Source organism: Phacochoerus africanus, chromosome 5, assembly GCF_016906955.1.
Source record: "Phacochoerus africanus isolate WHEZ1 chromosome 5, ROS_Pafr_v1, whole genome shotgun sequence".
Classification (NCBI taxonomy): domain Eukaryota; kingdom Metazoa; phylum Chordata; class Mammalia; order Artiodactyla; family Suidae; genus Phacochoerus; species Phacochoerus africanus.
Window position 1 is genome coordinate 105,795,084 of NC_062548.1, and position 19,108 is coordinate 105,814,191.

General features: G+C 36.0%; 1 protein-coding gene across 5 annotated transcripts in view; it reads left to right on the forward strand.

The window, feature by feature from the left end:
• Nucleotides 1-19,108, forward strand: part of SOS1 (SOS Ras/Rac guanine nucleotide exchange factor 1) — a 156,913-nt gene that overhangs the window by 65,378 nt on the left and 72,427 nt on the right. For 4 of the 5 annotated variants that reach the window (XR_007135150.1, XM_047782234.1, XM_047782232.1 and 1 more), the window contains exons 2-6: nt 2,147-2,272; nt 8,084-8,215; nt 10,168-10,332; nt 11,938-12,147; nt 15,643-15,786. Coding sequence is in view for 4 of the 5 variants with exons in the window: in XM_047782234.1 (XP_047638190.1) it covers nt 2,147-2,272; nt 8,084-8,215; nt 10,168-10,332; nt 11,938-12,147; nt 15,643-15,786 (777 nt within the window). In the remaining variant the exon portion in view is untranslated. The remainder of the gene's footprint in view (nt 1-2,146; nt 2,273-8,083; nt 8,216-10,167; nt 10,333-11,937; nt 12,148-15,642; nt 15,787-19,108) is intronic. The other variant, XM_047782235.1, reaches the window with a different exon arrangement.

The window sequence follows — 19,108 nt, forward strand, 5'->3', positions numbered from 1 at the left end:
GCTTAAGGATCTGGCATTATCACGGCAGCAGGTTTGATCCCTGACCCAGGATTTCCACATGCTGCTGGCACAGCCAAAATAAAAGAAAAAAGAAAAGGACTTGACTGTGAACTACCCATGTGGTGTCAGGGTTCACTGCTAGAAGATGAGTCAACCAAAAAAGTAAAGGGTGTCTTAGAATATAGTTTAAGCCAATGAGGGCATGCAATTCAGTGCATAAAAATAAAACCTTTGTCAAGTTCCAGTTTGTTTGTTTGTTTGTTTCTTTTTCGACTGTACCCATAGTATATGAAAGTTCCCTGGGCCAGGGAGGGAATCTGAGCTGGATCTGTGACCTGTGCCACAGCTTCAGCATCACTGTATCTTTTAACCCACTGAACCAGGCCAGGGATCAAACTGGCACTTCCTCAGAGACAAGCTGGGTCATTAAGTCATTGCACCACAGCAGGAACTCCTGTATTTTTGTTTTATTTTGTTGGGGTTTTTTTTTTTTTTTTTTTTAATCATGCTTAGTGTTGAGAAGCAGTAAGTTTACACGGTTCATTACTTATACACATTAGTCAGAATGTGATGGCCTGGTGAATAGAAAGCTGAGAAAATGAATTCTGCTTTCTAGTCCATGCTCCATCCATTATTTTAACTGTACAACCATTCAGTCATCTAATAGAGTGGAGAGATTTATAAACAGATCAGTTACAATCAGGTTGGTAGTTGCTATACCAAAGATGACCAAAAGTACTTGGGCAAATGATTTAAGCCTTTGGCAGCTCAGTTTCTTTCTTTCCTTTTTTGGCTGCCCTGCAGCATATGGAATTCCCAGGCCAGGGATCAGATCTGAGCCTCAGTTGTGACCATCGCCACAGCTGCGGCAACCTTTTATCCCAAAGTTAGTTTGATGAATTGAACCTGCATCCTGGTGCTACAGAGATGTCGCCCATCCCGTTGCACCACCTTCAGTTTCTTCATCTGTGAAATAATACTAAATTGTCTTAGACCCCATACTTGATGTAGCATCCTCTCACTCAGTTCTGAATTGTCATATTATTTGCCTCCAAAATATTTTTCTTTAGAAAGCATTATAAATGCATGTATGCATGTATATTTATACATATCTATGTGCTTTTAATATATATTTAAAAATCCATCATATGGTACATAACATTATAAAAATTTCCCCATACACTGAAGCTGTTATATCTTCTTAGCTAATGAGGTGTATGTAGTAGGCCAAACAATACTAAATGCTCTCGTTCATTCGTTGTGTACGTTCTGTGTATGTTCATTCGATGAGTGCTCTATCATCCTTTGGAGAATTGAGCATGTTTTGAAACATGTATTGTTTGTCTCCTGGAGCTGATTTTTTGGTCATTTTTTAAAGTAAGGAATAGTTTTGACCCATAGTGAGTGACAAAGGGGATGCAAGTAAAGACTAACATATTGGTTATTAAAATGTAAGTTACAAAGATCGTGACTTGAGATGCCTGCAAAGAAATGGTCAAGGAAGATAAGCCAAAGATTATTAGGCATTTATGAATGACCACTAAGTTATCTTCCTAAAGCCTAGATAGTCCCATGTTGTGAAAAGTGCCCTTTTTGTGTCCTTTGATGTAGGGTGACTTTGTTTTCAACACACATTTATCAAGCTTGTATTACATGCCCTGCATATAGACTGCTAAAGTTACTTAGATAAATAAGACAAGGCATATCACTCTTGGATTTTATCATTTAGTAGGAAAGATTGAGTTTGACAAGAGACAGACCCATAGGAAGTCAGTTTTGCCCAGGCAGTAAATGTTCTAACCATTACTGGTTCTTGGCAAAAACCATATACACTGCAAACATTTATCTCCAGCTCAGCCTCTCCCTCCCTCTCTATATTCCCACACCCTAGGGTAACCATGGTTTAATAAAAAAGTACTGAAATGATAGAATTAAGTATCTGAATCTCCAGAAGTATGTTAATAAGTAAGTATGGTGCACATGGCTGGGAAAAAGGTTAAAAATTCCAGGCTTGGGTTATAACACTGAAATCTATATTTGTAAGCCAGATCATGTTCTTGAGTACAAACACACATTTAAAAGAAAAATGTTTTGTTTAATTAGATGAAACAGCCTACATTTTAGTTACTATGCTTTTTGTTTATAGGTTCAGGGGCAAGTTCATCCTACTCTCGAGTCTAGTGATGATGCTCTTCAGTATGTTGAAGAATTAATTTTGCAGTTATTAAATATGCTGTGCCAAGCTCAGCCCCGAAGTGCTTCAGATGTAGAGGTATGATAAATTTTGCCTTATATCTAATATGTGTGTTTATTTTAATGTCAGTGATGCTGGGGGTGGAAGAGTTTCAAAGAAGTTAAAAATTTTTAACTTTTATATTGTATGTGCTACCTTGTCTATGTTTTAGCTGTCAGACTATTCCATGTTTTGTTTTTAATCTAAAATGAACTTTTGTTAACTACTAAAGTGCTACTTCTTTTACAGCTAGGATGGCAAATACACCTTTAAGTGTGGAATATTTCCAAGTGTTTCTTTGTTTTTTAAAGCCACCTGTCATTTCAAAAACATTTTAATTTGTCCTTTGATCTTCTGTTGTTATGTGTATTTTAGGTAGGAATTGAACCCCTTCCCATCATTTGGAAGGGAAGAAAACATCTAAAAATCCAGGAGAGAAGCCTATGATCTCTTACAAAGATGACACGGCTCCTGTCTTTTTAAGGCTTATAGATTAGCGGAGATACGGATAGGTTTATGTGCAATAACTTAATGTGATGTACAGTGAGTAAAGGATGTGTGGCACACCAAAAAAGGGCAAACTAATAACACAGGCTTTGGGGCTTAGGTTACCTTTTCTGAACAAGAGCCATTAAATCGAGTTCTGAAGGAGTCAAGTTTAAGAGGAGAAGAAAGAAGTTTTGAAGTACCAACTATAGAAAATGGGAGAGAGAACTGGAAATATAAGAAGAGTGTCCTGGTAGTGGTGAAGGAGCATTTGACTTTAATGACCTTGAATGTGGAGTGTACAAAATCTGAGTTTGTGTGACATTTCTTTTGCAGGGCTCAAGTGTGGGCACAAAAAATGTAATTGAATTGAATGGTGTTTCACCATGGATATGCAGTGGCAGAACAGTAGGGCAAGAGAATTGTGGAAATTGGTAATAGCAGTAGTGGAACCCTTTTCAAGACACAGCATAGTAGAATGTAATAATGATTTTGCAATACACAGTGACTGGGGAGGAGGTATATCTCTATCTACCCCAGCTTCTGCTCTGTTCCCCTGAGGGGTGAAGGATTGATATATAGTTATATCCAATAGGAAGCTTGATATGTAGTTATATCTAATAGGAAGCCTGGCTGAAAAGAGAATCGGGGAATCAAATTGAATAAGGAAAAAAGTGAATTTTTTATTTTTTAAATGGCCACACTGCTGCATATGAAAGTTCCTGGGCCAGATTCTGAATCCAAGCAGCAGCTGTGATGTACACCACAGCTGTGGCAATGCTGGATTCTTTAACGCACTGTGCTGGGCAGAGGCCTGAACCCAAGCCACCATAGTGACCTGACCTGCTGCAGCTGGATTCTTAACTCTTTGCACCACATTGGGAACTCCAGGAAGAAAGTGAAATTTACTGGATTTTTTTCACCTAAAATTTGATTTTTTTTTTTTGGTCTTTTTAGGGCTGCACTCGCTGCATATGGAGGTTCCCAGGCTAGAGGTCCAGTTGGAGCTGTAGCCACTGGCCTACTCCACAGCCACAGCAACACCAGATCTGAGCCTTGTCTGTGACCTACACCACAGCTCACGGTAACGCCAGATCCTTAACCCCCTGAGTGAGGCCAGGGATTGAATCCACATCCTCATGGATGCTAGTTGATTTGTTAACCACTGAGACATAATGGGAACTCCTAAAATTTGATTAATTTAAAAATTTTATATTATAGTTGATTTACATTGTTCTGTCAATTTCTGCTGTACAGCAAAGTGACCCAGTTTATTTTATGTATATATATATATATATATATATATATACACACACACACACACACACATTCTTTTTCTCACATAAAAGTGAAATTTATTAACAGCTAATATTTGGGTGCTTGCTGTAGTATCTTGTCCTGTCTAAGCACTTCTGTGTTTATATTTCATTTAAAGTTTTTAATAACCTCATGAAGATGGTGCTATTTTTTCCTCTTTCTAGAATATAAGGTCTTGTTCACTACCAAATCCCCAGCACCTGGAACAATGTCTGGCACTGAAAAGGCACTCAGGAAATATATGTTGAATGATTAAGTGTGAGACTTAAAGCACAGAGAGGTTATGTAAATTGCCTAAGATTACAGCTGATAAGTAGTGAAGCCAAGACTCTAACCCTGAAAGTCTAAGCTTCTGGGCATACATTCCACCAAACTACCCTGCCAGGTAGGAGAGGACAGGTAGGTTGGAAAAATATGGAGAGAACAGAATGGTGGACTTCCCATTAATAATTGGAGAACTAATAACAATAGAATACCTGAAATGAGAGAATTAGAGGAAGGGATTGGCATCAGAGACAGAGTTGTTAGAGTATAAGATTTCTAAAGTAAAATACTTATAAAAGCAGGGTGTGGCCATGTGGTGGTGGCTGGACTAGACATGAAGTTTGCTTTCCTTTTCCATTCATTTTTTTCCTTTAAACTTCTTCCTTTTCCTTCTTATCCTAAAGAATCTTTGTAATCTTTACTAAAGTTGCTTCAAAAGTACCTATGGGTCTGAATATTCCACTGAAGTGCGTTTGGCAGAATTTTGATAGATCCTAGAAAATTTTTATTGGAATCAATCAATAAGATTATTTGTTTAGACACCTTTATTATGTAAAGGAAAAGTTCTGCTAATGAGACCAAGCTGAATCTCAAACTTAGCTCTATATCTTTTATATTAAATTAACTATTAATCAAATGGAGTTTTTGAGTTTCAAAGAAAATTACTAATCTTGAAAGTGGCAGAGTAACATACTTTAATTCATTAATCTTTCATTAATCATGCCTCCTTGGGCTATATATATATATATATTTCTATTGTGTGTGTGATAATTGTAAAAAAATTTATTTTGCTCTAAGGTTATAATTAAATTTGCCACCATAACCCATAAAGTAATCCTTTCAATTTTGCCTTTCTACATTCAAGGCATCTTTTTTGTCGTTACCAATCTTTTCCCATACATTCTGACCTTTGATATTTCCTCCCAAATATGCAGTTCCAGTAATACACTAATAAGTAATTTTAAAATGTATTCTTCATCATTTTTTTCCCTTTCTTGTCTTCATTTTAATCATGCCTGATTTTCCTTCCCCTTCTTTCTCAAAGCAGTAGATAAACATGTAGTTAGGTGGATAAAATTGAGATGGGAAGGGATTACCGTTCTGTCTTCTTTTTCTTCTACCTCAACCCCTACCTACAATTTACTTCTATAAACTCTCCTGATATTTTTTTCAAAGATCTATGTTAAGTATATTTAGAATTGTTAGATTTAGTTCAGCTTCTGTTCTATTCTGCTGCTTTTCTATCACCATTATACACCAGTACTTTTTATTCATTTTATTTTTTTTTAATTTTTGGCTACCCTGCGGCATATGGAGTTCCCTGGCCACAGATGGGATCTGAGCCACAGCCACCATCTTTGCTACAGCTGCAGCAATGCAGGGTCCTGTAACCCACCATGCCAGGCCAGGGATCAAACCTGTGTCCTGGTACCACAGAGACTCCGCTGATCCTGCTGCACCACAGCCTACACCAGTGATTTTTAGACTATGTCATGACCCATTTGTAAGTCATAAAGTCACTTTAGAGCAATGCCCAACTAGCATTTTTATAAATGAGTAGGAAATATCAGTGCATTGCATATAGTAATAAAAGGTTTTGCTTTATGATACTTTTTTCAGTTTACTATGTATATGATGTATAAGGATGTAATATGATGTAAAAGATTTGGAATTTATTATTTCTTACTATGTGTTGAAGTCCCCCCAGCAAAAAAAGTTAGCAAGCCATAGGGCCATACTGTTGTAAGGTTTGTAATCATGGTAATACCTATTCAATTATTAACCATGGGTTAAATCTATCAGTATGAAATTTTTAGTTGGCACTCATGATAAAGTTAGTCCTTAATCTCTTAATTGTCATTTTTGGATTAGCAAGTCTATAGTATTGACTTGGAAAAAGGAAAAAAAATCTTGTTTTGAGTATTCATTTCCACCCTTTCCTCCTCCTTTTTTTTTGGTTAAAGTCCTTTTTCATTTGCTGAACTACCCCAATATTTTGGGCCTTGTATTGCCTTTATTGTGTGAGGGTAAGTATCCTGGCAAATAGCTTTTCCAGTGAGCTCTTGAAAAATTTTGTTAACTCCATTTTTTTTTTTTCTTTTTGGTCTTTTTGCCATTTCTTGGGCCGCTCCCTCGGCATATGGAGGTTCCCAGGCTAGGGGTCTAATCGGACCTGTAGCCGCCAGCCTACTCCAGAGCCACAGCAACGCGGGATCCGAGCCAGGTCTGCGCCTACACCACAGCTCACGGCAACGCTGGATCCTTAACCCACTGAGCAAGAGCAGGGATCGAACCCGCAACCTCATGGTTCCTAGTTGGATTCGCTAACCACTGTGCCACGACGGGAACTCCTGTAAACTCCATTTTTAACTAAATTTCTTTCATTAGAATTAAAGTGATCATTCTAATATTTGGCAGCTGACTTAGCCTTGAACATAGATGAGAAAATTTATTAAACTTGAATAGGTTAAACTATTGTCAGTTTATAAATTTGTTCTTAACATGTCCAGGAATCAATGTTCCATTCCAGACACCCCCCCCCCCCCGCCCAGAATATCACATAGGAATCCCTTTTTCATTTTCCATTTTAATAACAATTGACACAACTTTTAATTTTCATTTATCATCAGAAATGATCTAGTAGTTTTTACATATTACTATCTAATTATAGAGCTATTCATAATGTGTTAAAATTATGTAAGAGTGACCTCTGCTGGTTTTAATTATGACATCCTGAAAGTGGATTTTAAAATCTTCAGAGCATGGGAATTCCCTGATGGCTCTTCAGGTTAAGGGTCCTGGGTTGTCACTGCTGTGGCTTGGGTTTGATCCCTGGCCTGGGAACTTTCACAAGTGAATTACATTAGTTTATTAAAGTAGGGAAATTCAGCTTTAACATTAACATGAATTCTTAAACTTTCAATGGAAATTCTAATGAAATAAGAGTGGAAAGTATGAAATACTTGGTTAAAAATTAATGACCTGTGGAATTCCCAATAACAAACCTGACTAGGATCCATGAGGATGCAGGTTCAATCCCTGGCCTCGCTCAGTGGTTTAAGGACCTGGCGTTGCCACAGGCTTTGGTGTACATCACAGACATGGCTTGAATCCCACGTTGCTGTGGTTGTGCAGCTCCGATTCGACCCCTAGCCTGGGAACCTCCATATGCTGTGGGTATGGCCCTAAAAAGCAAAAAGAAACTTCAAAAACTAATGACTCGTGGAGGATTCAAACTCTAGTGATAAGCCACAGTGTATTAAAATTAGTTATTAATGTAAACCCTTGATTTCCATGATTTGTAAATAGTTTTGAAGTCAAGTACCTCTGCATGATGGATAAAGAAAAAAATTCTTAAAAGTTTCAAGTGCCAGTGCTATTTTTGCTTGTAATTGGTGTTGAAAGAAAAGCCAAATGAGAATTGGATTGAGATATTTGCTTTTTGAGCTTAGTTCTTGTTCCTTGAAATTTTATATAGACGATGTTTTAAGTAGCTTCTACTTACTCTTGTCATTAGATTTATTTTTCACAGTGAAGTTGAAATTCAAAATGTGATTTTCCTCCTAGATAATACAAGGAACATTTAGTCTCTTAATTGCCCAATTAAGAAACTAGTACATTGGCAATTATAGTTTTCTTTTAGCTTAAGTGTGTTTGTAGTATAAATTATACCACATGTGAAAAGCCTGCTTGTTGGTATTCTTTGACTTTAAAAGTAAATTGTAAGCAAAGAGTACTAATTAATGTATTTGTTGCTTGGTTGTTTATTTCCTATTTTCCAAGGAACGAGTTCAAAAAAGTTTCCCTCATCCAATTGATAAGTGGGCAATAGCTGATGCCCAGTCGGCTATTGAAAAGAGGAAGCGAAGAAACCCTTTATCTCTCCCAGTAGAAAAAATTCATCCTTTGTTAAAGGTAAAGCTGAAATACTACCTTCTTGCCTTTTAAAAGTAAAGTAAAACCCATGATTTTCAAACACAAAGAATATATTTTATGGATAATAGAATCAACTGAAGAGTGACATTCTCTTATTTAAATTTTTCCAGGAATTTGTCATGGGGAGGGATGATATAATAGGAAGGTGTAAGTTGGGCAGCATGATTTAAAGTAATTCCATACAAACAATAAGAATAAAGCAAATTGAAAGGATTCAGAAAAGTCATAATTGTGGATTTTTATTCTTCTCAGGTATTACTAGAATCTCAAAGAATTTGTAAAATTCCTGTTTTTGTTGCTTAAGCCTAAGGGTCCCTATAAATCCTTCTGATCTTAATCCTTCATATCAGTAGATGTGTAGGAACCTCTCTGAGACTGCAATAGGGCTATGTATAATCTTTGAACAAAAATTCTGTAAAGATCATCAAAACTGTCTAGTCCTACTTAACATTTAAATTAGTCTGTCAGTCAGTTGAATCTCTCCAGAACTAATAGAAAAAAATAACTGCTGGAAACTCTAATAATGCTATTTCTATTTTGTTTAATACATTGAGCAAACTTAACTATCACATCAGAAATAGAGGTATTATAATAATTAAAACCTTAATATTTCTGATAAGAATAATTTTGTGCATACTGTAATAAAAAATGCTAATACTTGCAAAATGCTTAATGCTTATCTAAGTTTTATTATTCAACAAAGTTAATTATTATTGTCCCCACTTTGTAGATGAGGTAATTGAGACAGAAAGTGAGTAGGTAACTTTTAGTCCAAGGGCTCTAAGTGATAGTGTTAGGCAATCCAAGTCTGTTTGATCTTGTCCAAGATTTAAAGCTGAACACTTGGATGGTTAAGACTGTCAAAAGGCAGTGTTTTGTCCTTCGTTGTTTGAATACAAATATCTGACCATATCTTACAAACTGGTCTGAAGAAAATTCTAAGCTATTAGTAGTTACATACTTCTTTATAATTCTCTTTTCATAATCTTTATAGCTATACATTGAATTATGAGAGAGTTAACATTGGGATATGTGCATGCTGTATTAATAGTTCTAAATGTTGAGTTTTCTGGTCTAATTGTGGATATCACTTCTATTTATTAATACATCCATATCACTATAAACAATAGTTTTTAATGTATTCTTAAAAATAAATGCAACCTGTTCCAACTTATATAAGTAAACTTCTTTTTAGAAAAAATTACAGTTGATTTTCAATGTTAAAGTTATTATACTATGTATAAGTAAGCTTTATTTTGCAGGGTTTTTTTTTTTTTTCCCCTTAATTGGATTGTTTAGAAAATAGAATTTATTTCCATGTAGAAACTGGTCAGCCCCACAAAAGCCCATACTCTCTTTGAAGTCTAATAATATGACTGTTTAATGTGCTCTTAATAACCACCATTGTTAGTGGCATGAATTTTTTTTCAATGTAAACAACCCAGATACCCGGAATGTACTACTAGGGTTTAGGGAAGCCCAGGTTCCTTTGGATAGGAGGATAGAGGTATAAGGATAGTAGATATTCACAGATACCAATAATATAATAACGCTTACTCTGCATTAAAGAAAAAAAAAAAAAACACCTCTTTTGTCTTAGTTAATTCCAGGTATTCTGAGTTAGTTAACAATGAGCATTTCTCCCCTCCCCTAAACTTGAGCTCCCCTTCCTAGGTTAGGAATTATCTATTTAGTTATCTGTATTTCTTAAGTATTTTACATTTTCAAAGGTAATTTTGCCCTACTTTTTCTTAGCTTACATTTTCAAATCACAATATACATATATATATTATTCATAGAGGAACCACTTAAAATTAAATGCTTTTGATAATTACAGGCCTCAATAATAGTTAAACTGTATACAATTTTTTAATCAGTGTATTAAATTTATAGTAAATCATTTTAAACGTGCTTTTCTTTTAATTTTTCAGGAGGTCCTAGGTTATAAAATTGACCACCAGGTTTCTGTTTACATAGTAGCAGTATTAGAATACATTTCTGCAGACATTTTAAAGCTGGTGGGGAATTATGTGCGAAATATACGGCACTATGAAATTACAAAACAAGATATTAAAGTGGCAATGTGTGCTGATAAGGTAGGATACTGATCTGTATGTTTTGTTCTTCAGCTTTTGTACCTGACTTATTGGGTGCTAACATACTACTGTGCGGAATAAAATTGTATATTATATGTTAGGGTATACCATTAGTAATCTAATAGCAAGAACTCAAGATATCACTTTATGGAAATTAAGTATTACATGTTTAGTATTAAAATGTGTTTAAACATGTCATGTAGCTTTTCTTTTATGTGTTGGTGCATGTAGGGTTAGTAATAGTAATAATCGCATTAGCTAATTTCTTAAATTTGTATCGGGATTGGAAGACTTAGAAGGTTATGGATTTACTTGAAAACAGTTTTTGAAAATATAAAAATACTAAACTCTGGGGCATTTTATTTCAATGCCTAGCTTTCTTTAGATACCACTTGTATTGTAGTACTATGATAAGAGCAAACATTTATTGAAAGTTAAGCATATGTGTGACTTAACTCATTTTTCGTTATGATACCCCTCTAAGGTAAATGTTCTTATCTGCGTTTTATAAAAGGGAAACTGAAGTTCACAGAGAAATCGGTCCAGAATTTTCTGAGGAGTTTTAAAGCCTAGACTCAAACTCTATATCTGAGTGTAGAGCTCTTAGTTATTGTGTCAGTATTTTTATTTTATAAAAATGACTTTTCAGAAAAGAGAATATTTTCTGATGAGGCATTTCATTCTTTTTTTTCCCCCACTATTATTGATTTGGAATATTCTTTCTGATTGCTGAATGCGCTAAGATATAGTTTAGTATTTATTTGTTCTTTCAGATGAGATTGGGCATGTTCAGGGTGGTATGGCTGTAGATCATTTGTTATTTCAGATGTGAACGTGTAGAGTAAAAATCACCTGATCTGGAAGTCAAATGTTTTGATGTTGTGTAATGAATAAGTATTTGATTGTAAAAGTTATTTTTCAAGGAATAAAATATATTTGATACTTTTAAATGAATTGATAAAATATTTCTGAGTACATGTTATGTGCTCACATAGGGAAGAAATGCAAGAGAAGCATAAAACAAGTCCCTAGAGTTGATGAAGGGGTACTTATATTTGCGAAACAAGCAGAAAGTAATATGAGACAAAAGACTGTTTCATTGCGTTGTAGTGATAATGATGTAGAAGTTCACAGGAGAGGAAAGATGAGTAGTAATATTAGACTTCTTGGAAAAAAAAAGCAAAATAGGACTTGTTTTGATTGATCTCCAGCAAATATAGGCAAAGAGGCCAACAGGAAGACTGTGAGAATTAATCCAAATAATAAATTATGTGAGGCCCTGGAATAAGGTGGTGATATCAGGGGTATCTGCTAAGTTGGAGAGAAATCCAAGACAAGACTTAGAAACAAATTAGAGGTAGTATGTTAGACAAGATTTAGAAACAAGTTAGACGGGTACTCGTCTAACTTGGAAGAGGCAGTCTGTGATACAGATGTAGAATTCTATCTTAGAGAAGCTGTGTAGAGGGTGGTGGCATTATATCCAAGAAGAGGTAATTGTGTGTCTGCTTTTTATTATTTAAGAACTGTTTTCAAATAACTTAGGGTGCTTAACTTCACATTTGAGTATATTACACTTTAAAAAATATATCTCTGACTATGTAGGTATTGATGGATATGTTTCATCAAGATGTAGAAGATATAAATATATTGTCTTTAACTGATGAAGAGCCTTCCACCTCAGGAGAGCAAACTTATTATGATTTGGTAAAAGCATTTATGGCAGAAATTCGACAATACATAAGGGAACTAAATTTAATTATAAAAGTTTTTAGAGAACCCTTTGTCTCCAACTCAAAATTGTTTTCAGCTAATGTAAGTATAATTGTGTAAATGTATATATCCTTGCATGTGATGGTAATTTTATATGTCCCCTCAAATTTGAATTTGTATCATTCATGATTGCTTACAATCCATTTTTTTTAAAGTGTAGGGTTTAATTCATTGTGACTATGAACATACAGTAGCTACAACAGTATCAATAAATAAAGCATCAGAAATTAAAAGAAAATTTAAAATAGACCGAATGTATAAGTACAAATGAATTCATAGAATCTTCCATGTACTCCAGAGAATAAAACCTCTTGTGAAAGATTTCTATGTTTAACTTGACTCACTTGCATCACTGAGCCAATGCTTTATCAGCACTGCCTGTAGTATTAAGTGCCATAGTTGGCAGTGGGGATGCAAAGACTAAAAAAACGGTTTCCTATCTCACTTTAGTCTAGTCAAGACAGAGATGTAAACTTTAAATTGCAATGCAAAGAAAAGCCAATCTTGCAATACCATGTGGTAATTACCATAATGGAAGTATGGCAACAGTATTTTGGGGAGCACATGGGAAGCACCCATTAACACTGAAAATTAGAGAAGGGATTACAGATTTTACAGTAGTAATCAAACCAACCTTATTGGGTCCTGGAGAAATGCTAAGTGAGGACAGTTAAGATTTTCTAAGGGAATTGTATTCTAGTAACTTCTACAACTGTAACTACACAGGCTGATGGCGAAGGGGTGCTCACTGCAGGGGCTGAGATGGGGTCTCAAGTTATGGCAGTGAGTGAGCATTATAAAAGAGTAGTGTATGAGTTGCACAAATCTGTAAAAGTAGTAAAAACTATTGAATTGTTCACTTTAAATGGATGAATTGTATAGTATGTAAATTATACTGCAATCAAGTTGTTTAAAAACAGAAAAGGGGAGTTCCTATCGCAGCACAGCAGAAACAAGTCTGACTAGGAACCATGAGGTTTCAGGTTCGATCCCTGACCTCACTCAGTGGGTTAAGGATCCGGTGTTGCTGTGAGCTATGGTATAGGTCGAAGATGCGGCTCGGATCTGCATTGCCGTGGCTGTGGTGTAGGCCAGCAGCTACAGCTCTGATTAGACCCCTAGCCTGGGAACCTCCAAGTGCCATAGATGTGGCCCTAAAAGGCAAAACACATACACACACACAAAACCCAGAAAAGGGTAAAAGGATAGGCTAAGATTTCTTAGGACACATAAATCAAGAACCATAAAATTAAAAATTAGTGAATTAAACTTCATTAAAATGAGAAACTTTGCTCTTCAAAAGCCATTATTAGCAAAATTAAAATATAAGCCACAGATTGGTGGAACCTATTTGAAATACATATATCTAAAGAGGACTTGTATTCAGAATATATAAAGAACTTTTGCAATTCAGTAATTAGAAAAGCAGCCTCGGAGTTCCCGTCGTGGCGCAGTGGTTAACGAATCCGACTAGGAACTATGAGGTTGCGGATTCGGTCCCTGCTCTTGCTCAGTGGGTTAAGGATCCGGCGTTGCCGTGAGCTGTGGTGTAGGTTGCAGACGTGGCTCGGATCCCGCGTTGCTGTTGCTATGGTGGAGGCTGGTGGCTACAGCTCCGATTCGACCCCTAGCCTGGGAGCCTCCATATACCGCAGGAGCGGCCCAAGAAATAGCAAAGAGACAAAAAAAAGAAAAAAAGAAAAGCAGCCTGATATTTTTAAGTGGGCAAAAAATTTGAACACTCTATAAAAAGAAGATATACCAAGGAGCAAAAAGTGCATCAAAGAATGTGTTGGGGATCCAGTGTTGCCGTGGGCTGTGATGTGGGTCATGGACACGGCTCGGATCCTGAGTTGCTGTGGCTGTGGCATGGGCCGACAGCTGTAGCTCCTGTCAACCCCTAGAACTGGGAGCTTCTGTGTGCCACAAGTGCGGCCCTAAAAAGCAAAAAAAAAAAAAGGAATGCTCATTAGTAGTCATACGGAAAATGCAAATTAGGACCATAATTAGATACTACTATACACTCATTAAAAAAGCTAAAATTAAAAAAACTGATAATACCAAATGTTAAAAAAGAATGTGGAGCAACTGCTTTTGGGAATATAAGATCCCTATGTTGTTTCTGAGAAGGTAATGTGGTATATAAATACTTAGGAAAAGAGTTTGGTAGTTTCGTATAATACATATAACATGAACTGTAAGCTAGTCATACTTCCTAGCAGTTCCACTACGAAATCACACTTGAATAAAATATTCATTCAGAATAGATCAGTGGATTTTAATGTAGCAGTACAAAATTCATTTAATATTTCACATTGCAACTAACCTTTAAGAAGCTACCATTAATTGACTTGTATACTATCATGAATTGATATTCACTCCATATATATGAAATGCTCAGAACAGGCAAATCCACAAAGATAGAAAGCAGGTGATTAGTGGTTGCCAGAGACCAGGGTGGGTGTGCAGAGAAAAATGGGAAGTGCTACTAAGGAATACGGCCTTTCTTTCTGGGGTGATGAAGATGTACTAAGGTTTGATGTTGATGATTGAACAGTCTGTGAATATGTGAAAACCATTGAATAGTGCACTTTAAAAGGGCAAATATTGGAGTTCCCTACTGGCCTAGTGGTTAAGGATTTGGCATTGTCACTGCTACGGCTCAGGTTCGATCCCCAGCCTGGAAACTTATGCATGTTGGCCAAAAATAAATGAATAAATACATGGGAGAATTTTATGATAGGTGACTTAAATCTCAGTAGAAGTAGTATACAGAAAAAGAAAAATGTATTCACAATTACTTGAATAAACTGTTAAAATATTCCTCCCTTTTCCAAGTACATATCTTTATAAAGCTATATTTTTCTTCATGTGCTTTAACTAAAACAATGTATCACAACAGATTGAATGCAAAAATACACCTGAAGCCTGCTGTCTTCTCTTAAGCTAGGTGTCAGAGATTTGCAAAAAATGTAAAACAGTGCCATTCTCACTAAGTTTATTTTAGAAAAATATAATTACTTTTAATACAAGTACTGTTTATTTGTTTATTGGCCACATCTGCAGCACATGAAAGTTCTTGGGCCAGGGATTGAACCAGCACCACAGCAGTGACCAGAGTCACTGCAATAGCAATGCCAGATTCTTAACCTCCTATGCCATAAGGGAACTCCTATTGTTATTTTTAAATGAATTAAATGTTTTATAATTGTCTTGGTTTTAATTTCTAATATAGTAAATATTGATAGGAAATAATTCCTAATATAGCGAACAAAAGCACTTTGGAGTTTTCAGAATTTTTAAGAGTATGGGGGAGTCCTGAGACCAAAAAGTTTAAGAGCCAGTGACCTAGAGAAATGTATCTGCGAATTTTACTTTACTGCAAAAGGAATTGTTTGTCTTTTACTTATATTTGTAAGTTAAGTCTTCTTATTGTATCTGCCATGTTAAATTTCATGATTATAAAATGACTTATTGGCTCAAAATTTGTTTTTATTTTACAGCTTAACTGAATTAATGTGTTCTTCCTCTCAACAGGATGTAGAAAATATATTTAGTCGTATAGTAGATATACATGAACTTAGTGTAAAATTACTGGGCCATATAGAAGATACTGTAGAAATGACAGATGAAGGTAGTCCCCACCCATTAGTAGGAAGCTGCTTTGAAGACTTAGCAGAGGTAAGTGCTTTAATTATATACCAAAAAAAGATCTGCACCTGGGAGGCTGTTCATTTGTGTTAAAATTGGGATCTTAATTCTTGTTTCCAGCTAACAGATAGTAACTGCCAGCTACACAACTGTATTGCCCCTTTCTCAAAGGGTCATTGTCAACATTTGTTTCTATTAATCTTACAAAACTTAGAAAAAGTAGCCTTGTCCATTATAAAATAGCAGATCCCACAGAGGGAAGCATTTATAGCTGACGGTTAATTCACTATCTTGTATAGCAAGGCTAAGAAAAGATGATGAATGCTCTATCAGTGAAAAGGCCACAGAACTTGGACCTGAGGTCAGACTACTTGAGTTGCACTCTAAACTCTGCTACTTATTAGTTGTATGTAACCACAAGCAATTTACTTCACATCTCTAAATGTCCATATCTATATTTGTAAAATAGGATAATAATATGACTCAGGATTTTTGTGATAAATAATATACCTGAAGTATTTAGTTAACCACCTTCATACAGCTACTCAATATATGTTAACTGCATTATTATTTAGAATAGGAGGGATGAAGTGAACAGGAAAATAAAATCCAGGACTTAGATGATTCAGATATAGGGATAAGAAAAATGGTGATTTCCTCCTTAATATTTCAACTGCGAAATAAATGAGTCAGTCCTAATAAGTTATCCTTGATAGTCATTCTGAAATTTATAGCTCTTGCTTTTATTCAATTTCTAAAATGTGTATCTTTTATTATAACTCAGAATTTAGTTTATCTAACAAAAAAATTAGGACTTTCAGGAAAATAATATGCTAAATTTAAGCATCACTACAGCCCCTCAGTCTTGCTTCAAACAAATTGAAATCATAATGTACAAAAAGAAAAAAAGGAAGTTCCTGCTGTGTTGCAGTGGGTAAGAATCTGACTGCAGGGAAGCAGGTTGCTGCAGAGGTGTGGGTTTGATCCTTGGCCAAGCCAGTGCAGCAGGTTAAAGGATCTGACCTTGCTGCAGCTGCAGTGTAGGTCTCAGCTACAGCTCAGATTCAGTCCTTGGCTGTGTGTGTGTGTGTGTGTGTGGGAGAGAGAGAGATCGAGAGATCACTGGCCTTTCTTAGTGGATTAAGGATCTGTGTTGCTGTGCCTGTGGTATTGGCTGGCAGCTACAGCTCTGATTTGACCTCTAGCCCGGGAACTTCCATATGCCACACGTGCAGCCCCAAAAGAGAAAGGAAAAAAAGAAGAAACAAGATCAGAAATGGAATATACATTCAAGGTCGTGACCTCTGGTAGCTGAGTGTTTAGCTCCTGAGGATGATGAAGACTAAATGTACTCTGTGAAAGTGAGCAAGACTTCTTGCTCTAAGACCTTGATTGTAATAGGATACTGGGGAAATGTGCCAACCTGCTGCCTATAAGGTTTTATAGAAAGTTTAGACTGGAGGTTGGAAGACAAAAACACTACCTTAAAACAATTAAACATCAAGATTTAACAAAACATTCCATGATAATAAGCCAGTATGATTACAGAGCCTAAAATCCAAAAATCGTTTTAAGAGCAAGTTCCTGTCTGGAAAAGTGTTCATAAAGAGATGAGAAAGAAGAAAAGGAAACTGCTGTGGTGTAAGCCAGCAGCCATAGCTCCGATTGGACCCCTAGCCTGGAAACCTCCATCTGCCACGGGTGTGGCCCTAAAAAGCAAAAAAAAAAAAAAAAAAAAAAAAAAAAAAGGAGAAAAGAAAAATTTAGTTCCTCTTCTGGCTTAGTAGGTTAAGAACCCAACTAGTATTTACGAGGATGTGGGTTCAATCCTTGGCCTTGCTCAGTGGGTGAAGGATCCAGCATTGCTACAAGCTGTGGTGTAGGTCTCAGATGTGGCTTGGATCTGGTATTACTATGGCTGTGGTGTAAGCCGGCAGCTGCAGCTCTGATTTGACCCCTAGCTTGGGAACCTCCATATGCCACAGGTGCAGCCCTAAAAAAGAAAACAATAAAATAAAAATTAAGAAAAAAATTTATAGGTAATAAACTATTTGATTTTTTAAAACATTTAAGCAGATCATTAAAAGAATAGAAATACTACCTGTAGCTTACAACATGTAAGAACTATAGGAACACTTTTTATCATTTCCACTGATTATAGGAAAGAATAATAAAGGAAAGAAAAATAGTGATAATGAAAACAGAATAGAGTCATCACCCCACATATCCATGGGGAATTGGTTCCCAGGAATCCCCTTCCCCTGTCGGAATTTGTGTCTGCTCAAGTAACCTCATGTGAAACTGTGTAGTGCATTTGGCCTTCTGTATCAGCAGTTGAGGATCCCACAGATACAGAGGGCCGACCGTAATATACAAAGAAATCCAATTACATTGGACTACTATACTACTAACGCAGTATATGTAAACGGATGAAACTTGCCTCTTTAAAGGAAATAATTATTTTTTATTTTTTAAAGGTGCATTTTATGTAACTTGTAAGAGACGTACACAGAACAGAACCACAGAAATATGTAAAATAAAGGGATTGAAAAATCATAACATAAAAGCAAATAAATGGAAGCTAGTATATAAATATCAATTGATATAATTAAACAAGGTAAGCTTGGGCAGGGGGAATGTTAGTGAGAGTAGAGAGGAACACTACCTAAATAGGAAAAGGGGCAGTATCATGAAGCTATAACAATGTGTATGTGCCTGGTTATAAAGCCTCAAAATACAAGAGGTAGGAGCTGACAGAATTGCAGGGTGAAATGGGAAAATATACCATTAAGGTAGGAAATTATACCATATCTCTATCAGAAACAAAACAAGATTAAGGCTATAGAAGATTTGAATAGGAACATGATTAAGTTTGATCATATATATGGATGATTCTAGGTTCTTTTCAAGATGTAAATTATATTACAAAAGTGGGCTACAGTGTTAGATTAAAAAGGAAGTCTTAAATTTCATATAATAGCATATAAAACGTCTTTTCTGACTGTGAAATTGAAATCACAGTGATATATATAGGCTTTTTAGGGCCACACCCCTGGCATATGGAAGTTCCCAGGCTAGGCTCAAATTGGAGCTGCAGCTGCCGGCCTACACCACAGCCACAGCAACGCAGGAGCTGAGCCAGGTCTGTGACCTATACCACAGTTCATTGCAACATCGGATACCTGACCCACTGAGCGAGGCCAAGGATCAAACCTGTGTCCTCATGGATACTAGTCAGGTTCGTTTCTGCTGCGCCACAATGGGAACTCTCACACAGTAAATATATTTTTTAAAAAAAAACTTGGAAACCTTAAAAATGAGTTTCTAATTCTCTTGTGAGTTTGAGGCAATG